Raw genomic sequence first — 27,701 nt, forward strand, 5'->3', positions numbered from 1 at the left:
CACAATAAACAAAACAAACAAAATTTGGGTTATAAATGTCATTTTTTCTAAAATAATCGAAATTACCAAAAAAGAATAAAGACTCGTTTAAATAACAGACTCAAATGTATTCCTTTATGGAATATAAATGCCAACTAGTAGCGCCGCAGCTACCGTAGTAAGAATCTTTTTTTTTATTAATAATTTAATGTTTTCCTTTCAACAATAATTTAAGGATAAAAAGAAGAGCCTTAGGTTAACAACCCAAAAGAGTACCGACCCGAATGGCACCGAGCCACCCCCGAATGCGGAGAAGCATCTTCTAAAAATAGCCCCAGCATTACCCCCAAACAATAAAAGATCTCTATATGTACGGTCACATAGCACCTTAAATGCTGCCAGTATCGCCAAGGTTCAGGAGAACTCGGCATATGATTGCGTGGCGCTCCAGCCGAGTCCCGACGGCTTCCTACGAGTTTCACGGACACAAAACGAGAAAGAGAAGCACCCTGATAGGATTAGTTTAGATCGGAGAGGGTTAACACATGTTCCTGTTATTGAGGGAGAACCTAGGTATGTATGTATGTGCTTTTTTGTTTTGTTGTAAAAATCTCTTTTTATAATTTGTTGGCAAGTTTTTATTTTATGCCTGCATTAGCAGTTATTGGACTTAAATTTCAAAATCATATTGTTAATAGCTGTTATATTAGTGTCTTTTCTCATTATTATGCAATTTCCTCAGAATATTTACATTTTAGCATGACAAAAAATATATATCATGCTCTGGTTGAGTCTCACCTTTTAAATAGGCCTTAATTTTTTCCTCATTATCATTTCAACTCAAAAAATGCCAATTCAAGCCCTGTTTAGAGCCAAGAACAACCCATAAGACATCTATTTATTAATTAATTTATTTTATTTATCAATGGCCAGCTCTAATTACAAAATATGTAAACTTAACAATCAAATATATTAAAAAATAAATATATCATAACAGTGCAATATTAATTCCTTAAATCTTAAATTATTGTACTTCCTGTCATTTATTTGCCTCAGGAATGTGTGTAAGGAGGTGTATGGGGTATATAAGAATGTTGATTACCCCATTCTGGTGGTTCTAGAGATAAATTTATTCCAACCATATAATTAGTACTCTGAATTGGATGGATTGCCTCATGTATGTCCTGATGCAACATGCAAATTAATTTTTTTAAATAATTTAGGAGCTGACATGAAAAATTTTACAAAAGATGAATAGGTTCATTATCAATAAAATGAACTGTTTTGGTAAAAAACATTCATATTAAAGAGTCACTCTTTTTTTATTTTAATTAAAAAGAACCATGATATGTTATTTTTTTCAGCTGCAACAGTTATTCAAACAACAGACAAGTTCCATTTTAAGTTGTTTAATCTGAAAAAGTATATGTTTTTAAAAATGCAGTGTGATTCTTAAAAAAAGGACCTGAATAAGAATGTAAACAAAAATGTTTTTGCATCTTTTTATTGGCATTTCTTGTTTTTCTAAACATACCATTCTTGCAAACTTTTCTATATTACACAATAAACAAATACATATCTTTCAAAACTTGCCATCTTTCACATTGTTAATACATTGATCCTTTATGTTGATAATAATTTTTTGATTTCTTGATGAATTTAATTTGAATTAAGTTGAAATATGGAATTTATGTTTATTGAGTATGCAGATATGCATCTTGTGTATGGTCTTGCATCTTGCAATGTATTGAAAGCAAAAAGGTTGTATGAAGAAAGATGTTGTAATCGCACTATTCCAAATCAAAATTCGTTTAAAAGAATTGACTAATGTCTAAGGGTAACTGGTAGATGATTCCACTTATTAAGGTGATATTATTGACTTTCTTTATTGTAATTTTTGGGAAAAAAGTACTGATGCTGATCAGAGAAGAATAATATGTACGGTACAATAGGAGGAAAATATTTTGAATGCTATAGCTTATACTTCTTGGACAAGCACTTGAAAATTAGCCGCTCAGCTTAATACACCAAAAACAATAATACATAAAGTACTTCAAGAACAGCTGTTATAGCCATATCATGTACAAAAGTGCCTGCACTTACTAACTAACTCCTGAAGATTTTCCACATAGAATACAGTTAGCCAATTGGCTATTAGATCAGCAGGGAACTAATTTAAAATTCAAAAATTCAACAAGGGATTGAATGGAGAACTTTATATGGAGTTCCTTCAGAACAATCTTCTGGATTTAATAGAGCATTTGCCACTTGGATCCGCCGAAACATGTATTTTATCCATAATGGAATTTCATTTCCTGAGTAAGGAACCACCTGAATAACGTTTTTCCATACCAATAGGTAGAGGAGGATACATTGCCTGGCCTCCTCGGTCTCCCGATCTAACGCTATTGGATTTTTATTCATGGGGTCACCTCAAAACCTTGGTGTATTCAACTGCTGTCGATACTCGGGAGGAACTTTTACAGAGAATCAGGATTCATTGTGATGTGATAAGGAACAATCCAGGGTTGTTGTGGCGAGTACAGCAATCCACAGTGTATGAGACGTCACGAAGCCGAAGTTAAACCTACTTATGAAATTTTTAATTAATTGTTTCGAATTAGTAGCTTCTTTATTTATTACATTCTTTTTCAGGTTGTTTTTTCATTTCAGGAAAAACATTTGCATTTTTTTTTAAACTGTGGCATAGCTGAAAAAAAACATATCATGGTTCTTTTTAATTAAAATAAAACAGTGATTCCTGACTTATTTCTTTTCTCCAAAACGGTTCATTTTATCGATAATAAGTGCCTTTCCTTTAGTATAAGGTGCAAGCTATCCATATTTATTATTTCTGAGTCTTTATCATACAGATTGTTAAAAATTGAAGCATTATAATGTACGACCTAGTCCGCTCCTGGTAAAATAAACAAGGTAAATGTGTTTTAAGAACTCCGTTTTAAAAGGTGCTTAGTAGTGTTTATCACGTAAAATTTTTATTGAATTATACCAAGTTCTTCAAAAGGTATTCAATAAAAACCGATGTCCAGCCGCGTCTTTAAGGGGCCGTATCTTTGTAGGGCCTATAGTATATTTTTTTATACATTTTTTTAAATTTTCTACCTTATTCCGAGAGATTTCCCACATTTTCTGGTACACCCTGTATAATCATATAACAAATTGATTCGAAATCTAACATCTTTAGGACTTTAGCAGCCTGGTCCAGTTTTATGCACTCTTCCTTGACATTAATGTTTGTATTTCCCACTATATTTATATCATCAGCAAAAGCCTCCAGTATTCGAGGACCCTGATTTCTAAAGACTAGTAAAACCTAGAGTGTTTCTGTCCTTGCCTTTCTCACAATGCTCGCCAAAGCAATACTAAAGAGAAGTGGGGATAATGCATCTCAGTAAAGAAGATCGACAGTTTTTGTAAGATTAACTTACTTTTATGGTAGGCCCAGTTCTGTCCTGGTATTCTACTCTTATGATGCTAGGATATGCTTGTTTAAAATCTATAAATAGCTAGTACAATGTTTTGTTGTATTTTCCTAACAGTGAATATGTGATCCATTGTCGATTGGTTTTTCTAAAACCACACTGGTAATCGCCCAATTGATACACTATGCTACACTGGTGCTCAGTTGTTGCTCCAATAAAATTACCGAGAACATTTTATATCTCATTAAAGAATATAAAATAAATTATTCCCATATAAAAGGGCAATTCCCATTATTATTTTAGGTGTCAAAAATTGGTCCTTTTTTACAAATCATATATATTTACCCAATCAACTAATAATAAGGATTTGATTAGAGCACTTCTAGAAATTGAAATTAATAGCAATATGATTAAGTGGAAAAAGAATCTGAAGCATCTGAAAAAACTTGATATTTATCCTTATAGCATCTCATATTATAGTATGTTATTTTAATTTGGTTTAGTCTGGTTGTGTAAAAGATTCTCCTTGAGATCTATCTCATTTAATGAATATGTAGTTAATAATAATAACTACAAAAAATGTTCCTTTATTAGTCTTGAATTTGTAGTACCTAAGGTAACTTGAGAATTTCAAATCCATAACTCTTTCTAAATTCAGCATCAAATTTCTTCCCTATTAATAAAATGCTTAAATTTTGCAATATTTTTAGTGAGCATAGAATTTATTAAAAATATAGTCCTCCCCATGAATCCTAATGATTTTAGATGGTGTTTGTTTTTACATTTTTTCTTTATTATAGTAAGCACTGTAATATGTAACTTCCATAGTATTTATTTGAGTATAAATAAATCGATGTAAATGAGTCTCTAAAAATCACACAAATATGTTAAAAAGATAGCATGATTATTTTATCAGTATCATTAGAATAAATTAGTGCATATTTTACTTTTTAGAGTAAAGCATGTTGTTTAACTGCAATTCTATTATATTGATTTCTTGACAACTGAACAATTTTTTGATCTATTCAATATGATATCTCTTTAAATCATGCATAATTTATTTCAATATCATAACAGATATATTAAAGTAAGTATATGTATTTATAAAAAAAATTATATTTAATTCACAGAATTTAATCCAACATTTTGTAAAGCCTTTTAATAATGTTAATGTTACTTATACTTAAGTTTGGTTTTTGTCTCACTTGATTTTTTGAAATGCGTCATTCTTGAACGTTGTATATGGGACGATTTTTTCCTAAAAAGTATTTATATACAAAATTTGTCTAAAGCCTAAAAAAGTGTGATTAAAAAATTTATTGATGATCATACATGGTGACACTATGGAGGTAAAGCAAACAAACTTTAAAACCTTGTAACGTTTGTATTTATTTTTTCATCGTTCATAGACAAAACATTTTTTTTGTACATATTTCGACTTATATTTTTACTATGAATAAAAATAATATTAATAACAGTATTTTATTTTAATAAGAGTATTTAATATACAAAAATGAATGCCATATTGACATTTTTTCCAGGTTAAGATTATTATCATTACAACACAATTTGATAATAGATTTAGAAACGTTATGTAAACAGAAGTTCCCCACATTGGTTTTCTTAGATGTATATGATAATCAGCTAGAGCAGATTAAAGCTTTGGATAGTCTGGAAAATTTACGAGTGCTGCTCATGGGAAAAAATAGGTAACTATTGAGAATATATATTTTTTTTTACTAATTTGTATTATTATTTTAATTAATTTATCCAGACTTAAAAAAATTGAGGGGCTAGAATATCTTAAGAAACTAGAGGTATTAGACCTTCATGGTAATCAAATCACCACTGTAGCAGGACTAAGCAGCCTGGCAGAACTGAAAGTGTTAAATTTAGCTGGTAACCAAATACGTGTAGTTGGTGTAAAAGACCTTCAGGGACTTGATTCGTTACAAGAATTGAATCTGAGAAGAAACAGATTAAAGAAATTACTTGGCTGTGGGGATCTGAATTGTTTGGTCAAAATATTTTTGAGTAACAATGATTTACAAAGGTAATATACAAAAAAAAAATTATTAATGTTTTCCTGCTCTTCTTTAAATTTAGTGTGGACGATATAAGCAGTATAGCCAAATCGCCGAATATAAAAGAAATTTCAATAGATGGCAATCCCGTATTTTTAGCGGGAGACTGCGTGTCGTTCCTAGTTTCTTATTTACCACATTTGATACGGCTAAATGCTATGCAAGTTACGGAACAGGTAATTGAACTAAAAAGTAGCTTTTCAACCATTTAGATTCTTAATAGAGATTTTATTGCTTGTTGGCGTGCATATCTAAAGAGGTAGTAAATACCTGATTTGTCATTGTAATTGCTCCATTTCATGCGACAATGTTAATTTTAGATATTATCAATTAAGGTTTTGTTTTAAGTAACTAAGATTGGATTCTTAAAATGTTTATTTATTGCTCACAAAGGTCAGGAAAGCGGCAATGGCTTGGCGGAGGAATAAAGAGAACACTAATGCAGCTTTTATGGATTTGACAAGTGAAACTACTTTAAATTATAGGAGAGAGGAGGTTATTTCAAATGCAAGGACCAATTGGGAACTTCTAAGGTATGCAAACACTATAAAAATTTTAGCGATTTGGGCTTTATTTATTTCTTTAAGTCACTTAGTTTTTTTTTAAATTTAAGTTAAGTTAAGCAAATTAAAACAGATTAGAGGAATTAGACAGATTTATTAGAAAGGTGAACTATTTCATAGGTTTTTTTTGTACATTTAGAGGCAAAATGTTAGTGGACTTACTACAATATGAATAAGGAAATGTCAACAAAAAAATATCATTACAGTTTAATTTCATTTAAGTTTTAATTTCATTCAACTAAATCAGATGTTTTTTTTACAATTCTGTTGACGTCTCTGGTCACTCACATTTAAACTTAGTGATAGTGAGTAGAAGTAAATTACTAAATATGAATTAATGTATTTGACCGAAAAATTTAAAAGTTTAGAATACTAACAAGGGTTAATGAAGGCATATTAACATAACATCTTGTATCCCAATTATTTTAACAAAATAATACTATTTCAGATCTCAAACTAAATGTCTTACCAATACAGTGACTGCTGTGGATAAATCAGTAAAAAATCTAAAGCCAGATTCTGATTTCATCCTCACATCTCTCGCAAAACCCACCGTAAAGCCTACGTCGAAATTGGTGCATCAAAAATCAAAATCTTTCATCAGGATAGCCTCAAAGGTTCCTTTGCTGCCAGATAAGAAGTTGGGGTCAAACAGGACGGCCTCCCAGGATACTGAAAATTCGCAGAATAATTCTAATACATCCAGTAGTGCGAATTCAAATGAGTTCCTAAAGTTGCCGCCCATCTTGGTTCCTATTATCAATAAATTGGAGAAAAATGACAATATGAGAGATGATGGTAAGTAGATATTTTGTTGAATCCCTTTACAGGAACTTTTGGAAATCCGATTTTCAGAAACGATTAATTAAAGAAATATATTTCATACTATTTATTAAGTAGGAATCAATTTTTTTATTATGTAAAATAATTTTTAACTCAATTTTTTAAAGTTTGACCTAAAGAAATATATATAATCTGCAAAGCTCACGACCGTTTCTTTTCTTTTGATATTTATCTATCTATATCTATAATACGGGAGAGAGAAACCTGCTAGAGCCTTATTTAGATTAAATATAATTGAAAGACCTCGTGTCCTGGCGGAATTTATTATGATTATGAAATCAGTTGCATAAAAACTCTTTTTCAGCAATATATTTAATTTAGTTTTCTATGAACGAATTTAGCTTTTTCTTTCCAGAGTATTTATTTTTTATAGATTGATTTTAGTAAACCGGTTCAAGACTAACCTTAATTTTACAATAGATATAAACAACGCAAAAAAGAGTAAGTGGTCTTAACACTACACACAAATTTTAGTACCCAATCTTAAAACCTTTAAGAAATATATTAAATGAGAGCAAATTTAAGTTTTCTATACTTAAAAACTAAAATTTATTTGGGTTATTCTGTTTATTGTGACTTTTAGTTTTAACATTACTGACTTATAATCCACTGCCATCTTCCTCAAAATATTCTGATAATATCTTTAAAAAAACAAAGATGTGGTTATGTGATGAAATGAAAATGAAGACTTGGCACAAATGTACGTTACTCACTCTGATCAAATCGAGTACCATCCCATGCAACTCCTGATAAATTCAGATCACCGTCAAAAAGAAATGTATAAATTTACATAGCAGACAGACAGACATATATGTTAGAAACTTGGATCCATATTTTCAGTTCTAAAGACTTTCACCTTAGACATGGCAAGAAAGAGAAGAAAGTACCTCTTCACTAAGTGAAGCTCTTGGTATGGTTTGAAAATTAATTTATTTAAAAGTTGTAGGAAAGAAACAGTGATATTAAGGAATAGTTGGGTAAATGATTCTAGAAAATAAATTTGAAATCAAATTTTAACTTTACTCTTACTTTATCAATTAAAGAAATTATGGTCAAGACAGTGGTAAAGGAATCAGAAAATATGTACTGTAACCATTTATTTTTAAGATTCAAATTTATATATTCCAGATTTTAATATATTATGTTAATATCTTCAATTTTCACAATAGGTGTGTTATATTTTAAGTTTTTAATATTGGCCTAAACATAAATTATTAAAATTAATATATAAACAAAATGATTACACAATTCCCTATCTTTAAAACATAAAATTGTCCTAAAAGGCGAGGATTGAATGCTTACTTGCAATCATAAAAGAAAAACAGTATTCGATAATATGGAGATCTTAAACTCAGAAAAAAATATTTATTTATTTATAATTTTTTATTAAGTCTTTAGGACACGAAACCACAAGAGATAAAATGCAAAAATAGTATCCTGATATTGCAATAATAGTTTAAACTTATTATAAATTAACCAATAAGCAATAACAATCTTTAAGTAATATCTAATTAAATACTTCAATCAAATTTAACTTTACATCGCATTGGGTTGGGTTGGTATCACAAAAAATTACCTATAACATAGCTAGTTCTAAGAGCCTAAGTTTCAGTTCATTTTTAAATAAACTGAAACTTTGAGCCAGTTTTTATCGCAAAGAAACCAGGTTAAAATCATTAAGATGCAAATTTATCATTCACAGTTTTACCAGTCCATCCAAAGGTGATTTAAAAATGAATGTGAAAAAATGATTTAGGTCAAAATATTAATGAGAAGAAGACAGTTTAAATTTTGATTTGACAGGGCTTGGATAGAATATTTATATTAAATTTAACTCTATTTATATTGGGAATTTTCCCCATATAATATACTTAAGAACGAGAATAAGTTAACCTACATATTTTTAAAGTATATTCTAAATTTCTTTAAATACTTAATCTATTCAACAACTTTACCTTCAACAAATGTCAGATTTTTCTTGCACTTTCTTCATTAATTAGAAATTAACAGATTTAATGTTTAATATTTTAATGTCAGTTCCTGAAGTTTCAATCTTTATATCTCTAGATCGTCTGGGATAATTAAATAACACAAGTGCATCAAAATGTAACGGGCAAACTGAAAAAAATATGTTTTACATTTTAATGGTTTTGTCCAATGTTTAGTGTTTATAATTTATTTTATAAACAGGAATGTTGTACTGTATGCACAACTGGAAAATTAGTAAATCTTAATTGTGTTTTTCTTCTAACGTTGAGAGAGATTTTAAGATCACCTAAAAACTGAAGGCGCCTGTTCCACTAAAATAATTGCTCGAGTACTAAACAATTTTTAATATGAAATTATTGCAACCTTAAGAAAACATGTTGTCTAGACTAAATATAACTTAGTATATGGATGGAAGATACCTTGAAAATTGCAAATAAAGTTCTTACCATACTAAATAAAAGTTTTATAACCATAAAAAATAGTGTTTGTGACTCTTTTAATTATGACAATTTAAAATAATTTTGTGCAGGATCTCTAAAACACTCGGGAAGCTTATCAAGTCTCGGACCAAATATTGACAGCTCTAGTTCAGTAGCAAGCGGTAGCGAACGTGCTCATTCAACCACCTCTAATAGCACTGGTAACTCCGATAGCTCAGACTCGGAACGTGAGGAAAACCCTATACAAAATTGCTTGGAATCTAAAACAACCGAAGTAGAACAAACGTATGACTGAATATTGTGAACTGAATGACTGAATCTCGCCGACTAATTACTATTTCTTGCAGACCAACAGCATTACCGACCGTTGACAAGCCAGTAACCCCATTAGAGCCTAAAACAGACTCAAACAGTACCCCAGAAGACACGGCGAGCAATCTGTCCACAAATACCTCCATCCTTAGTGTGCCAAGTACCTCTGAAAGCGAAAAATGCAGTACCAAATCTAGTACGAATAGTAGCGGGTGCTCTAGAAACATTAAAAGTGCTGTAAGCGGACGCCCTTTACCGATAAAGTGTAATGGTCGAGCGGCTACGGCCAAAACGAAAAAAGCCGTCCCTGGTTCTCCAGCGGTACCAAAGGACCGGGAACAGGGTGGGGATTACTTGATTGAAATTTGTGGCCGGTATCTGAACGTGTATGGTCAAGGAGCGTTGAGGTTTATCGATAAGCCTTGGAATGTTAGCAAAGCCAATGATGTCACCACTATTAAGTTTAACTATGTTAACTTTAATGGTGTGGTAGGATTTTTGAGTAAAATTAAACATAGGTAAGTGGAAAAATTGATTTTCATGAGCATTATACAGTGAATCTATTCAATAATTCAATAATTGTTAAATAATCATTTTCTAAATAACGGTCTTAGGTTCTTCTGTATTTATTATCAAATTTAACTTTACCATATTGTATGTTCTTTGAAGCATTATTGTATGTATTTAGATTTAAGTAAAATTGGATATACAGTATTAGATTTGCTGTTTACCTTACAGAATAAAAACATTAAATTTATTTGGACAAAAGCTCATTCTGGTATATTAAGGTAACAAATAACTAAAGGTCCGTGGCCCTCATGCTATTTCTTAAAAGTCGCCCTGATAGGCCCCTGGTCGTAAAAATTAAGTTCCTGTTACTGAATTTATTAATAATTTTGAATTTTTAAAATGCTGTTTTTTCGAAAATTGAAGTTTTGTCTATATATTAATAATATTTTAATTGAATAAAATTAGTAGGAAATCTAATTGTGAATAAATTTAACTTACATTGCTTGTAAGTTATGATGCTTTAACGTTTTATAAGATCTTAAATGGTTTATATCATTGTCCTACCATCTTGGAAGCAATTCCTTTTAACACCTGTCAAAGAAGGATCAACTCTTCTATGTTTCGTTTACCCTTTCATTCGGCCAACTATGGGTTTTTTTCTCCACTGACTAGGACTTTGCGTTTCTTTAATGAAAATAGTTTGGATCCATTTTCCGGCGGCTTACGGTCATTCAAATCAAAAATAAATAATCTTACACTTTAACCTACGTTCCTTGGATAGTGCTAAGTTTTTAGCCCTGTTGATGACTGTTTTTTCAGAGGTTTTATCTTGGTATATATATATTTTTTTTGTAATTCTAGTATTGTATTTATATTGCTATATTGTTTAGTATTTTGTATTATCTATTTTGTTTTTGTAAACTGGCTCTGCCGTATATTGAAATAAATAAATAAATAAATAAATAAATAAAACACTAAGAATCTAGCACAACCCCACCAGAAAAAAAATAAAAATCTGTAGAAAATTCAGAAGATACAATATATTGCATTTCCCAATCTTAATATTTTAAATGTTTTCATTTAAGACTATTTGTGATTTTATTTATAGTAATAGATTCTTGTTTTTTCGAAGCAACAATCAGTAATAAACTTATACAGGGTGTTTCAGAACTATGGGATCAAACTTCTAGGGGTTGTTCAGTGCAACAGTAGAATCCATTTGAGTATAGGAACCCATGTGCGGAAATGTGTCACTACGCCACTACGGCCCTAAGACGCGTTTAAATTTAGAAAAAATATTAATTACCTAAATAGGATCTGATGCATTTATTTTTACCTTTTGTATATGATACCATCACAACAATTGTTCAAAATGTCTTCCTCCAACCTCAGTACACCGATTTAAACGCCGCACATGATTTCGGCGGACTACACTAAAAATTTGATCCTCGTTTTGAATGATTTCAAATGCTGCTGTTATTCGTCCAATTAAGTCTAGCTCTGATTCTACTGAAGTTTCGTAGACTAAAGACTTTACATGTCCCCACAAGAAAAAATCGAGCGACGTTAAATCGGGTGATCTAGGAGGCCAAGAAACTGCTCCACCTCTGGCAATCCAACGGTGCCCAAACCGCTGAGCCAAATACTCGCGTACTTGTACAGCAAAGTGAGTCGGCGCTCCATTATGCTGGAACCACATTTGCTGTCTAACGTTTAGTGGAACATTTTCAAGGAGTTCTGGGAGAACTTCCTCCAAGAAACGCAGATAAATAGGTCCTGTTAACCGTTCCGGTAGAAGGTATGGCCCAATTAAATAATCATCAACAATGCCTGCCCATACGTTGACAGACCAACGATTCTGATGTTTTCTTAAAAAAGTTGCATAAGGATTTTCTTCGTTCCAAACATGGCTATTCCTACTATTAAAAATACCGTCTCTTGTGAAAGAGGCTTCATCGGTCCACAAAACATATCGTAAAAAATTTGGTTGTGCAATGATGTGATCCAGAAGCCATCGACAAAATTGAACTCTAGGATGATAATCGGCTGCAGTCTTACCTTGAACTTTCTGGAAGTGGTAAGGATTTAGTTGTTGCTCGTGTAGTACCCGCCAGACAGAAGCGTTACTCGTATTCATATGCTTAGCGACGTCACGTGTGCTATTTGATGGTTCATCGGCAACTCAGTGAAGCACCTCTTCTTCAAATTCGACTGTTCTTACGGTTCGAGCAACACCAGTATCATGCATCTTGGTCTTAAACATGCCTGTCTCGATGCCGATGCGCCAGCCGCCGATGAACCGCAATAAACTTTTTGTATCCAGGATGCTGTCGTTCGGGATAACGTTCATGATACAACCGAGATGCTGCTCGTTCATTGCAGTTTGTTGCTTCGTATGCCAAATGCATATCCGCCAATTCTTGATTGGTAAAGTTTTCCATTAGCAATAAATGTTTAAAAATTGTAAGCTATAAAATTTTTAAGCATAACATTGAGAATTGACATTGATAACCGTTGATCTTAAACAATTGTTGTTATGGTATCATGAACAAAAGGTAAAAATAAATGCAGCAGATCCTATTTAGGTAATTAATGTTTTTTATAAATTTTAACGCGTCTTAGGGCCGTAGTGGCGTAGTGACGCATTTCCGGACATGGGTTCTTATACTCAAATGGATTCTTCTGTTGCACTGAACAACCCCCAGAAGTTTGATCCCATAGTTCTGAAACACCCTGTATTACTAAATTTAAGATAAATTTCGAGATCCTCCTGGTTCTAGTTAATTTATATATTCTGGTAACAAATAAAATAGCAGCAGATATGCCTGAATCAAAACTGTACGTAACTGCGAGTATAAAAATAAATATTTTAAGTCAAATGTTAACAATTATTATGCAGTAGGAAAACAACTGGAGAATTTGAAAGGCAATTAAGTAAAAGATAAATAAATAATACATAGGCAATTCTCTAGAATAGAGTTTCTGAAAGATATGTTCACCCACAAAATTTCTCATAGAAATTCAAATTATTAATGATTTGAAGTTAAAAAAAAACCGTTTTCAATATTTTTTATTCACTTGAAGCAAAAACAGTCCAAAAACAAACAAGCTCGCTGGGCGCCAATTTATAAGAAATAATACCAGACCAGACCTAAATTTATTGGATTTGTTTGTCACAAAAACCTAAATTGTAAAGTGTATCGAGTACCTAAATTTAATTTGGAAAGTCATGAAAGAAAAAATCCGTAGCGCTTATAAAAAGCTAAGATAGGAAATTGCTATCTTAGCTATGATATTCTATGGACTCAAAATTAGGTGAGCTATTATATTGTACGGATTTCCTGTGGGTTCAATAAATAAGCACTCTTGAACACTAAACACTAAACTTTTATGCACTACTTCACTTACAATCACCACTAGATAGTGCCACTTTATTGTAATCTTTGTTTACTTAAATATTAGGTGTTTTGTGTATGTTATGGTAAGTTTTTGTTGAATTCTCCTTTTTTCGGGTTACATAATTTTAATTATTGTTTAGGTCTGATGATGCTCTAGTCGAGCGAAACATGTAACCTTCGTTATTTTATTAAATGTATTTGTGATGCTGTAGATTTCGTGTTTTTTTACCTTTTATAAAAATTTACCCAATAAGATTCTTCTACTAATTTCTAGAATTTTAATAGAATGATCTTTAAGTATAAATATAAAAGAATATAAATCGATTAGAATAATTCGGCTATGACAAGGCCATATTTAAGCAATTTTGTGACACTATGATTTTTCTAAGTCGAAATTTTTTTCTGAAATGGTGAATAATCAGAATAATGGCATATTGTTATAGACGGTGGTCTCTTTAAAAAAATCGGATAATATCTGAAAGTCTTTGCAAAACCCTGTATAAAAAAATTTGGAAATAATGTGGAACTATAATTCGCCTACCAGTAATTTCTGTGCCGAATAATCAGAAGCCAGAAGCCATTTTCAAACTACTTCAATTTTGAAAGGCCCATAAAGCTGAAAAGATCATTTTCTTCTCAATAATTTTTCGCCCGAATTTCAGTTTTTAACGACAAGTATGTTTCAGAAAGTTAACAATAAACAACAATAAACAATTTTAAAAAAAAATTAAATAAACCAATCTGGTGCAATAAAATTCTTGCAGAGTACCATTGGGCCAAGTATTGACAATTCTCCATATATTCAATCGAAGCTCTCGACGATATAGTTTATCGTAAGCCTCTCATGTTCTGCAAGACAAACAGTTTTAACTAAATTTTATGAAACTGAATTTAAACAAATTCAAATTTCATTGAAGTCAATTAACATCTCAGATTTATTAATCTGATGATTCAAAATGGTTGCAATACTGCTACGACCAAATACATCACAAATAAAACATACACATACAAAATGTATATACAAAAACTTCATTTCTTATATTATTTGAAAAGATTTCCAAAAAAATTAAAACCGGCCTTAACCTTGTATATATGTTAATACAAGTTTTAAAAATAGACAATCTGTATAATTTGAAACAAAATTGTCCTAAAGTATAATAAGTAACAAAAATAGCGAGTATGAAAGGGCGGGCGGTTTAGGAGTTGATACGTGGAAGAAATAATATAAATAAACAAAATTTTGTAGTTCTTTTTAGTATCATGTATTTGTCCATGTATTTTGTCATGATGTGATTTAAACTAAAATTATATATGGGCAATTCAGTTAGGATTTAATTAACTTTTATATTAACTAGTATTTAAAAATATATGTATCAGAATCCATACGTAGTTTTTACGTACCATTTTATTTCTTCTGGATAGATAGATAATTAGGAGACACATTTCTGATGGATAGAAAAATAATTTTTTTATGCAAAATATATATGGCAAAAATATACAAAATTTCTTTAACAAATTTCTACGCCTACTAAAGGAATGTGTATTTTTTAATTCAACATCATGTATCATCCTTTTTCGAGTAAAGTTTATTTAACTAATATTATTTTTAACCGTAATTTGTTATTAATATTATTATAATTAATATTATAAATGTTTTTATATTAAAACTTCTAAAAACTTCTAAAAAACCCTAGTTAATACTAACCTATTTAAACTTAATCTTAAATTATTTATTAATAAATAATCTAATAAAAAAACATTTATTTATTTCTTTATTAAAAAATGATAAATTTTCATCTTACTCTTTTTAATATTTTTTTTTTCTTAAAAATAACATAGGTTTCCCAATGCCGATCACTTCGTATTTAAAGAGACAAACATAGCATGCCTAGGTCAATTGAACGCTATCTCCGAAGTTCAGGGCCTAATACGACTAAATATAGACCAAGAAGGCAACCCAATATGCGAAAAACCGTGGGAAAGCTACGCTATCTACCGATTGGCGCATTGGGGCCTCAAAGTTATCAACGATAAAGAAGTTAGTCCAGTCAGGAGCTATACTCCAAGCAATCAATATAATAAAATAAATGTTTCCAGATTTCGGATGATGAAATCAAGCAAGCCAATCAAGAATACAAAAGTTTAAGTGATTTAGTCTTGTGGTCGCTTCCAGATATTTTGCTACAACCCTTATTGGTAAGACTACGGATAGACGTGAATCATGGAGTAACAGAGCAGAATGCAAAGAAGTGGTTGCTGAAGGCGGATCCTGAGCTGAGGAGTGTTGTTAGTAAAGAAGCGTTGCAGTGGAAGAAGGGCTCAGTGACACAGGTGAGTCATTTTAGGAATGTTTTGGGGTTTCCAGTTTTTAAATTGACATAATGGCATTTGTTCGTAAAGTTTTCATTGTATTTAAAGCACTAATATTAATTTTTATTATACGTATAGAAATGTATGGGCATACTTTTCATATTTCCACCCCTGGGTTACCATTAGTGGTAGAAACTAAATTTTTAAAACAAAAATTGATTGATTCGTACAGTAATATCTTTTGGACCTGTCGAAAAATAAATGCGGATAGTAAAATCGAATAACTATATTATGCTTACTTTTTTAATGAAACATCCTGTATATTTTTGGCGAAAAAGAAAGACGTTTCTTGTGTTCAAAAATGATATCAACATTTACTCAAGCAATTTTTGAGTAATTTGAGTAAAGCTCTAGCGTATTAAACACGTTTTGTTTAATACTGTTATTATTTCTAATATTTTGACTTAATTGTCATGTATTTAATTTTTATTTAAAATTTGAATGGTAAATTTGAAATTGGGCATTTAACAGAAGGTCCTTAGATGAAGCAGCGTTTTTGACGGCAGGTATGTTAAATAGAAAAAAAAGTCATTAAACCGACTGTTTTTGATGGTTATTTAATAGGCAATTAATACTTCAATTTTATTCAGCATAAAATTGACGACTATTAGGAAACCTCTTGGTTCGAATTCCAATATGAATATCCTGATATCAAGATATTTCTGTGGGAACATTTAAAAAAGTTAAATTATTATGACAGACGGCAATATCTTGACGAATTAAAAAATGAAATTAAATATTTATTGTCAACCGAGATCATCCCGATTTTATTTTGAATGCGTAGGAAAACCAGGAAAAACCACTCAAATCGTGGTGGACACATTGAAAATAAATTAGATATATTTTCAGAATAAAAGTAACAAAACAAATAAAAATATACAAGGTGTCCCATTGAAAAAAAAACTAATAGTACCATAAGTCTAATACTTAGAGTAGTTGTTCCAATTTATCAGATTAGTTACATTAAATTTTTTCTGAGATATTTAGTAGATATTATTTTTAATTTCTGAACGTATAATAAACGATATATTTGTTATAATACTTCTTAGAAAATGATTACAATAAAAAAGATAAACGAAAGATAAAAATAAATTAAAGTTTAAATTGTTATGTTTAGTTTACAATTGATATTATTATACAGCTTCGCAATTTTGATTTTTTGGAGCTATTGATACAGTATTTCGTAGTTTGAGCGTTAAACAATATAATAAAAAAAATACATCATACATTTTTTTCATACCTAAATTTAAGAATTTTCTAACCTGCTCAAAAAAAATATGGAAAGTTTTTTGACTCATACCTTATTATAATGAGAATAATTTATCACATTCAATACTGCACAATCTATTTTAGGAAGATATGTTAATGAGACAAAAAGCCAAACAACACATATCTGGCCTCCTAGAAGAAATGACAAATGCGATGAATAAATTAAAAATGCTGGATGAAGATTGGCCCCAAATAATGCACGAGTTTGTCCAAAATACCCTTCTGGATTACTCACAACTAGACATGTATATGAAGCAGAAATTACAAGAACTTAGTAAATAATTTACGAAGAGTATGTAAAGGGTTATTGGTTATATTATGATGCATATTTGCAAATCTAATATAATTTTAGTATATTACTTTATAATTTTTCAACTTGAAAAAAACTGCGCAACAATTTAATGCGTATGTTAGCTACCATGAGATTTCTTCGAACCACATAACAATTTTGTTTTTCTTAAAATTTCGAAAGCTCTTAAAGACAAAATATTTTAAATGTTCTACCTTAATACTAATTTTCTATTTTGGACATATTCTAATGTAAAAAATAAAAGTAGAAATAGTAAACTTCATTATTTTAAAAAGGATGAATGTTTAAAAAGCAATAGTGCATTTATTACTGACCAAGGGAAGAAAAGTAATCAATGCTTAAGATCACATTTAATTTTGGGAGACGATGCCGAAGATGACAAACATGCGATCTTGGCGTTCTTTATTCTCTCCTGTGGTTAGGATATTATTTTTCTGTTCTGTTGGAAAAAATGCATTGTTATTTGTACAGACGAACTAAAGCAGAAAATAATACTCCCATGACATGAGTATCGACGATTTAGCTTTGGTTAACTCTTAAAAATTACGAAAACGGTGAATCTAACGGAACAGAAAATTAATTTGGTTCCTGGAGCAGAAAAATAACACACCAACATTGTCAATTTCCTTTTGAGCTTTGAGCGAAAAGTGCCATTTTCTCCCTCTTAAGGCGAAAAATACTTTTCTCTTAGAAAGTTTTTAAAGTCTTTAGAAAAAACATAACATTTCAGATAAATTGGATTATTCTTTAATTTATTGGATTATTCTTTAATTTATTCTGGCATAAATGGTGTTATCGGTTTTTGGTCAACCATATATTTTAAATACAGGGTGTCCATTTATAAACTGACACATTTTAACTGCTTATAAGTCGAGAACGAAAAACGACAACAATGTGCGGTTTTCACAGAACTTCATCAATATTTTAAAAGTTTTTTTTGACAGTGTTGCCAAGTTTCAAAATTTACCTGAAATAGGAGGAAAAAAATTGATGATTTTCAAAGGCCGATTTCTCAAAAATTTTAAATGTAACACCCTGTACTTTTTAATTTCACATGAAAGCCTGTTAAATGCTCATAAATTCATAATTTTTTTTACAGAGCCAATTTTAGTAAATGACACCTTTTTGAAAATTCTCCTACAATACATATTCGGTAATTGATGAACATTTTCTGGTAATTGCCTATGTATCGCTTTAGCATGATCATAATTAAATAATTTGCGCTATCGCCATGTCTATAAAAAGTATTTATTCTACGTATTAAATTACAACTATTAACAACAAAAAATTGAAGAAATTAATTTTAATTTAGAATATGACTCCCATTTTGCTCGGAACACAAATGCAGACGGATAAATAAGTTGCCGAAGGCGTTTTAGGCATTTTAGGCATTAGAAGGCATTCGCGGTGTAATTTGGTTAAAAACGTTTACTATGTTGTTGCGCAGTTCATCCAAATTTCTTGGGGTTGGATTGTAGCAACAGTCTTTCCGTCTTACGGGTCTTACATATCCCCATATACAAAAATCTTAATATGAATGGTTAGATCGGGAGAATAAGGTGCCCACTCGATTGGACCTGCTCGCCCTATCCATCTGTTTCCAAAAGTAATATCTAAGGAATCCCTTGCGACCCTGGAGAAGTGTGGTGATGCACTGTCTTGCTGGAAGTAGACCGTGTCTAAAATTCCTTCCTACTGAAGTTGAGGATAAAAAAATGTTTCCAACATATCGGTGTAATTGTTTCCATTCACTGTTGCTTCTTGAAAAAAAAATGGCCCATAAATTTTAGATTTCGATACTGCACACCAAACGTTCAGCTTAGGAGAATCTCTTTCAAATTCGTTATACACTCGAGGATTTTCATCTCCCCAAATTCGGCAGTTATGCTTATTTATTCGACCACTGATGTGAAATGTTGCCTCATCAGACATTATTAAATTGGTATTCGGCTCATTTCGAAAAAGATCTAGTAGTGTTTCGCACATTAAATATCTTTTTTCAAGGGCGCGATTTTCTATTTTTTGGAAAGTTTGAATTTTGTAGGGTTTAAACTTAATTATTTTTAGAATTGTATGTACTTCACTTTTTGACATATTTGTCGTTTGAGCTATCTTCCTAATAGATATTTGGTTATTGTTTAAGGACAACACTTCTTTTACCAGCAAAATATCATCCAACAGATTATCTTGTGCATTTAGGTTTGTTCTAACATTTCTTTTAACTGTTCCCTCCTGGGAAAATTGGCGTACCCAATGAAGTATAGAATTGCGTGAAGGTGGAGCCCTTTCAAAAATTAGCCTAAATCTTCTTCTCATCTGCGTAACTGATTTGCACTCACTAAATAATAACACGCAACGTGCTTTTTCCCGGGTGGTAAACATATTTAAACCTTTCAAAATCTTTAGAAAATGCAAAAATATATATATAGAAATCAAATTATTAGGACTGCCCAACGAATGACGTTAAAAAGATTTGACAGTAGTTGAAGCCCACAAAACAAATTGTGCACCTCCTTGACAAGCTACAATTGTTATTGTTATCACTTGATATCGAGAATATTATTTAATAGGTATTTATTGTAAGAAAATTTTCAAAAAGGTGTCATTTACTAAAATTGGCTCTGTAAAAAAATTGTGAATTTAAGACAATTTATACATTTTCGGAAAGGGGATTTAACAGGCTTTCATGTGAAATTAAAAAGTACAGGGTGTTACATTTAAAATTTTTGAGAAATCGACCTTTGAAAATTATCAATTTTTTTCCTTCTATTTCAGGTAAATTTTGAAACTTGGCAACACTGTCAAAAAAAACTTTAAAAATATTGATGAAGTTCTGTGAAAACCGCACATTGTTTTTATTTTTCGTTCTCGACTTATAAGCAGTTAAAATGTGTCAGTTTATAAATGGACACCCTGTATATCGTATACGTGTCTTACGAAGAGCTATAATAGTGGGTTGTTATTAAAAATTTTCGTTTAATGGATCAATTTTCTTTTTAACTGTTTAAATGTTTTGTTTTACTTTATTGATAAAAAAGCCTTTTTTTACTTAAATTTATATATGAAATTAAGTTAGTTTTGTAACTTTGAAGCCAAAAATACAATCTTCATCATAAATATATCTAAGCAAAATTTCATGGTTATGCATTGTCGCAATTTTTTAAAATGTTTTGGCAACGTGGTAATGTGAAGTGAAAGTAGATAAAATTTTCTGGAATTGAAATCGTTCAAGATTTGAACATCAAATGGGGAAAATATATTTTTTTAAATTTTAACTGAAATACTGACAGTTGGTACTGGTTACACTTGGTACACTTGACTTTGGTAAGGTATTGGCCTTATAGAATCTAAATTAGTTAATACGATAAGGTGATTATTATAATAATTTTGTGGTGTTAATATAATATCGAGTGGATTTGTGTGATGTAGAAGTTAAAATGATTTTCCAAAATCGCCAAAAACCACAACTGAACCATGCAAATAAATACTGGGTGGGCCACTTTATTATATGCACCTAAATTGCTCCGAAAGTAAGTAGGATACCGGCAAATGTTTAAGACCAAAGTTGTTTAGGACAGAGAGGAACATATATCTGTGGAGGTAATTTTGACCTTCAGGTCATTTTCAAGGTTAGATTTTTTTTTAATTGGGGATCTCTATTTTTTGATTTTTTATTTTTTGATCAGATTCGAAAAAAGCGAGCAATTTTAGGTTTGAAATGATATTTTAAACATTGTTATCGTAACCTTGAAAAGGCCAAATGAAGTTCAAATAACAAAAACTGCTTTCTACCTGGTTCTGTTTCAACTAAACATTTTAAAAATACTTTATCTGGTGGATCAAGAATAAATGTTTAAATAACTTTAACCTGGACTTATATCTGCGGAGATCATTTTGACCTTCAGGTCGTTTTCAGCTTAGCGGATTTTTTAAAAATGGGAATCCCTATTTTTTGCATCGGAAAATAATTAAGAAAGGCGATGTCTTCAACTCAACAGCCACCAACTGTAAGTTTAACAGATCTATTATGAATTTAAGTTTTGATAGTCAATTTTCACATCTGAACTTCGCCATAATACTCCCGACAATAACTCACTCAGCTTCTGTTTCCACCCCAGAACTGTTATTTTTTTGCCTACCGATAATTTTTCAGTTATCAACCTCTGTCCTACTGATAAATTTTTAGTTAAATTCAAGAATACATTAAAACAAGTAAATACAACTCTAGAATATTTTAACACAAAAAAATTGAAACTAACAACTATCAATACCTCTATCTTTTTGTTGTACGGCTTGCCCAAGATCCACAAGCATGATATGCCTATTCGTCCAGTGGTTTCTTATTGTAGCTCCCCATGTGACAGGCTGAGTTCTTCGCTCAACCACACTTACTTTACCTCACTAAGTTTAAAAGTTCATTTTCTATAAAAAATTCCACTTAACTAGCTCTAGATTTGAAGGATATCATTCTGCCTGATTCATCTTTTGATGTTTCTAACCTCTTCCCTAGCATTCCTCCTAAGGGCTGTTTGCCTTTAGTTGCAGACTTATTAAAAAAAAACACTGATCTTGAAAAAGTTCATATTGATAACTTTTGTGTTCTGGTTGACTTAGTTTTACTACAAAATGTTTTTCAATTATCTTATAAATACTACAAACAAAACTCAGGTGTTGCAATGAGCTCTAGGCTGTTCCCTCTTTTAGCTGAATTGTTTGTCAGGCTTGGAGAACAAAATAAAAAATAGGCCCCTTTTTCAACACATTTTCTTTTTCAAACGATATCTGAATATTTTTGCCATTTTTAAGGGTATAGTCCCTCCGATCTTTTCTTCAATTTTTTTTCAGGTTCTTAAACTCTACACTCATGCATTAATTTTACATTTGAAATTGAAACCAACGAATCTTTTGCATTTTTAGATCTTAAATTAACACGTATAAACAATAAGGTTAAATTTTCAATATACCGTAAGCCTAAATTCACTGACAGTACCATCCCTTATAACTCGAATCACCCTAATAGCCAGAAATTCGCTGCTTTCCATTCTCACTTTTCTAGACTTTTCTTCGATTCCCCTAGATAAAACTGACTTTAATACAGAGTTAAATATTATAAAACAAATAGCTTCTAATAACTGCATTTCTTTAAAAATTAATAAAATTTATTTCAAACATGTAAGTAAACATTTAAACAAAAATCTGTTCATCAAACAATCACATGATCCAAAATATTTTCCCATCCCCTTTTGGGGTACGATTTCATACCAAATCAAAAACATATTAAATTCACATAACATCAATACTAGCTTTAAAACTAAATATATATTAAGATCTTTTGTATCAACTGTAAGGACAAAATCTCCCCAGAACAAAAATCTATCAGGAGTATATGAGATAGGGTGCTCGAGTGAGAATTTCGATGCATTTTACATTAGACAGGCCGGTAGAAGATGTTCTACACGTATCAATGAGCATTGTAGAGAGATTGAAAAGAGCAAGAACCGAAATATTTGCCGTACAAGCATTAAATCGAAATTTTCAAGACATGTTTATACTAACAACCACAGTTTTAACCCAGCTACTGACTCAAAATTTTTACATTTCTGCGACAAAAGCAATAAACTTGATCTGTTGGAAATACTAGAAATAAATAAAGCTACTCAAAACAACCACCATTACTGTGTTAATGATCAAGTACATAATTCTTGTACTCACTTTTCAACCCAGTGTGTTTTAAGTCTGCATAGTCTTTTAATACATTGTTCTTGCCCTTTACAATTTCCGGTATATGGTACTGATCCATTGCTTTTTTTCACAATGTACTAATCACTATATTAACGACGCCATCTAATATGTTCTCCATGAATCTCCTAGTTTCCTCTTGCTTTCACCAAAAAAATTTTAGTAACACTATCAGGTACCATGGTACTTTTAGAACTTCTCAACATAAATGTCACCTAGGTTTGCGTTTAGTATGTTCTATAGCATATTTCTATCTATTCTATCTAAAAAAATAGAGGATTTTTGACATGGAATCAAACCCTGGAGCGTATAACTGATACCAATTTTAAACTTTTGTACGTGTGCCTTATATTAATTTTAATCTTTTTTCCTGTGTCTGTTTGTCTTTTTGTTTTTTTTGTTCAGAATTATTTCCTTTTAGTATCCCCTGATGATGGACACCGCTGTGTCCGAAACATGTCGGAAATTTTAAAGAACCGAATCATGTTTAATAAATAAGTGGAGGGAAACTGCAGGATTTTCATTTTACCTTATTTTAAAAATACTTTATCTGGCGGATCAAGCAAAAATGTTTAAATAACCTATCTTGACCTTGAGGTCAATTATCAGTTATAAAAATTATTAATTTATTATACAGTGTATCCCACTTAAGGGTTAGCCACCCCTCTAAAATTTTTGTTTCTTGACCAATTTTCAAAAACTTTTTTTTGTTGGATAGATGGTCAAAAATCGCACTTATGAGCCAAGTTCGACATTTAGAGAAAGCAGGTCATGGCCTACTGTATTCAAGTTTGAAGTGCGAAAAATCGAGAAGTAGTATTAGCGATATTTATTTTTGAAAAATGGTACTGGATTATTGTTCAGGACCACTTAAAACATAAGTGTACCAAATTTGGTTATGATAGTATACAGGGTGTACAGGAAATAAATTGGAGTCAAATTTTTAAAAGGCGCAATAACTTTCTTAATCAAATAATATTTTTAAAATTTTTGGCTAATTGGCATGCGTCTTGAGAACACAAAGGTTGGAAATATCCTTCAATAAACAAGAATCGATCATATTATCATACTATTTTGGGCTCAATTTGTTTGTTTTTTTATGAGTTTGTTTGTTAAATTCCAAAGATATGATTGTGTCTGGTTAAAAAATATTTTGTGGGAATTTTATCCAAGTATGCTATGAAAGAAAATGTTCCTGACAGTTTGTCAAATAATTATGGGTGATTATAATTTAAACGAAAGAGTTGAAGTAGTGCGGCTAGTTGGCGATGGAGTTAGAACATTTCGTGAAGCTGCGGCGGAATTTAACAGGAGACATCCTGGTAAAAACATCCACCATTCAACAATAGCCAGAATAAACTACGGGTTTGATCAGTCTGGTTCAGTAGGCGGAGTACGTCCTCATTTACATCGTAATCGAGCAAATAATAATAACCAAATAATTCTTGAATACTTTAATGCTAATCCGCAATCTAACATTAGAGTTGCTAGTGCCAACTTAAATATTTCCAAAAATTGCATATGGAGCCATAAAATAACAAAAAGCCTTTCAAGCCTATATTCCTTCACACTTTGGAACACGGGGATGAAGAACGCAGGATGGAATATTGTTTGTGGTTACAAGGCGAGTATTTGGCTAACCCTACATTTTTGAAAAATATTTTATACACCGATGAGGCAACATTTACTATAAACGGCATTGTGTCATCTCAAAATATTAGAATGTGGAGTAACGTAAATCCCCATTGGGTGATACAATGTAAAATGCAGTATTCGCAGAAAATTAACGTATGGTGCGGTATCTTGAACGAACGTATAATTGGGCCGTTTTTCTTTAATAAAAATCTAAATGGACTTAATTTTCTTCGCTTCCTGGAAGGTGATTTTAGTGACGTAATCGATGAATTGCCGTTAGCCGAAACAAGAAACTTACATATACAATTTGACGGTGCGCCTATCCACAATGCAGTGGTTGTGCGGAATTGGCTAAATCAGAATTATCCGAATCGATGGATAGGACGAAACAGTCCCTTAATTCAGTAGCCAGCATGTTCCCCCGACCTTTCTCCCTTAGATTTTTTTCTTTGGGAACCCTTAAAAACAAAGTGTACAAATCAAGACCACAAACTCTACATGATCTTTGTGAGCGCATTAGACAAGAGTGTAATGAAATAAGCAGGGTACAGTTAAGAAGGGTGGTAGTAAACAACCGAAGACGCATAGAAAAATGTATAAGAATTAATGGAGGACATATTGAAGGAACTAATATTTAGTTTTGTGGAATTAATTTTTAAATTTGAGTGTTAGCAAAGATAAAATACTAGTAGTATTATTATCTTTGGTGTTAGGTAATTCCTTAAGGTAATTATTTTCAGTTTTTGCTGCTTAGCCTACATTACATTATTAAGTAACTAGTGAAGTCTGAATTGCAACCTAACAATGAAATAAAACTAAAAAATTTATAAATGAAGTTGTATTATTGTGAAGCCCAAAATAGTATGATAATATGATCTATTGTTGTTTATTGAAGGATATTTCCAACCTTTGTGTTCTCAAGACGCCAAATGGCCAAAAATTTAAAAAATATTCGTATTTGATTAAGAATGTTATTGCGCCTTTTAAAAATTTGACTCAAATTTATTTCAACACGCTGTATACTATCATAATCAAATTTGGTACACTTATGTTTTAAGTGGTCCTGAACAATAATCCAGTACCATTTTTTAGAAAATAAATATCGCTAATAACTTCTCGATTTTTCGCACTTCAAACTTGAATACAGTAGGCCATGACCTGCTTTCTCCAAATGTCGAACTTGGCTCATAAGTGCGATTTTTGACCATCTATCCAACAAAAAAAAGTTTTTGAAAATTGGTCAAGAAACAAAAATTTTAGAGGGGTGGCTAACCCTTAAGTGGGACACACTGTATAAATTATTTATAAATAGAAAATTATTTATACTATTTCTAGTAACTTGTCTATCACAGAAACACATCGAATCATATAAACATACACCTATTTTTTTTCTAATTAGTCTTCACAACAACTAAATTGTCTCATTTTATTTAAAATTAATCTTTTTCAGAAATTTTGTACATTCAATCAAGTTTAAGTTATTTTAGTAACTTATAACCGATTTTTATGATGTATTTCTAGCAAACATTAGAGGTTTTTGTTAAATAGATATAATTATAAAATGAAAAAAACTGTCGAATAAGTCTCATGGTGGTTAATTAAGTAATTTTTTTGTAATTTTCCTCGTTTTCTCCTCGAAGATAAAATATATGGTTTTTAGATTTAGATTATTGGCGGCTGTATGGCTATATCCAACTGCTGCTAAATGTAATGGGGGCTATAAAATATAATGAATAACCCTATACATGTAAGTAATTCAAAAAAGGCCAGACGTCATATATTCTCGGAGCAGTGCATACTGAAACATGGAATCTGTGATGAATTCAATATGGCGAGATAAATATGTGGGTCGCGAAAAAAAAAAGAAATTTAAATTTGAAAAGTGGTATTCGAAATTTCTAGGTCTTAATTAAATATAAAATAAAACACTGCCCAGGTTTGTTGGACACTACTTTTTTAGAATCACGAATATTTTTATGGTGAATTTTCTCTAGTCATTTTTAACGTTTATTGTTACATTGTTAAATGTAGGTTTAAGAAACAAAATAAATAGTAATTTTTTAAGGTATTTGGGTGTTTTTGTATTTCCTTGAGTCTTCAGAATGATTATGATGACATAAAAATTTTAATTTCTAATAATATTTCTATATACGCCGAAATACGTCAAAAGGTTTGTCAAGGGGGACAACTTTCTAACCTAAAATTACTTCACCTCCTTTCACCCATTGCCCCCCAGGGTCATCCCCTTAAAAATTTAAAATGGCAAGAGGTGTCGAGTAATAGCTTGTTTAAAAGGTCTTTTGAAGTCTTTTATTTTGACGTTTGATTTTATTAAATCGGTCGATTCGTTTTCGAGAAAATTAGAAAAATCTTTGTTCAGATAGAAAACAAAAACCTGAAAATATCAGTTTTTATTTCAATAAGTGTCTGAAAACTCAAAATCTTGCTCGTTTTTGGCCAAACAAAGATATAGGCGATGTTCAAATTCCTGACGGACATTTTTTTAAACATATTGTGAGATATCATGGCAGCTGTCGATGATGCGTTGACAAAGTTCATCCAAACTTTCAGGTTGGGGAGTAAACACAATAGATTTCAAATGACCCCATAGAAAAAAGTCTAACGGCGTTATATCAGGAGATCTAGCAGGTCATTCTATAGGCCCCCTTCGCCCTATCCGTTTATCTGGAAACTCGTCGTCTAGCCATTGCCGAACGGGAAAAACATAGAAAGGAGGAGCGCCGTCTTGCTGGAAATATATTTCAGCCTCATCAAGTATAGGGTTTCCATCATCATCGATTTGGTTTTCAATGGATT

General features: G+C 31.1%; 1 protein-coding gene across 3 annotated transcripts; it reads left to right on the forward strand.

The window, feature by feature from the left end:
• Positions 1–26,952, forward strand: LOC126735117 (leucine-rich repeat-containing protein 49). 3 transcript variants are annotated; one of them, XM_050439046.1, is made up of 13 exons: positions 1–157; positions 215–552; positions 4,964–5,131; positions 5,197–5,475; positions 5,529–5,682; positions 5,900–6,039; positions 6,518–6,867; positions 9,431–9,626; positions 9,689–10,171; positions 15,401–15,599; positions 15,659–15,892; positions 17,285–17,492; positions 26,545–26,952. In XM_050439046.1, exons 1-12 carry the CDS (start codon positions 128–130, stop codon positions 17,480–17,482), a joined length of 2,769 nt encoding a protein of 922 aa, XP_050295003.1. In that variant the 5' UTR covers positions 1–127; the 3' UTR covers positions 17,483–17,492; positions 26,545–26,952. The 3 variants fall into 3 exon arrangements, with proteins under 3 accessions (XP_050295003.1, XP_050295002.1, XP_050295004.1); XM_050439045.1 differs by lacking the exon at positions 26,545–26,952 and having other exon boundaries at positions 17,285–17,559; XM_050439047.1 differs by lacking the exon at positions 26,545–26,952 and having other exon boundaries at positions 13–154; positions 17,285–17,559.
• Positions 26,953–27,701: the final 749 nt, after the last annotated feature.

Source organism: Anthonomus grandis, chromosome 4 (assembly GCF_022605725.1).
Source record: "Anthonomus grandis grandis chromosome 4, icAntGran1.3, whole genome shotgun sequence".
NCBI classification, from domain to species: domain Eukaryota; kingdom Metazoa; phylum Arthropoda; class Insecta; order Coleoptera; family Curculionidae; genus Anthonomus; species Anthonomus grandis.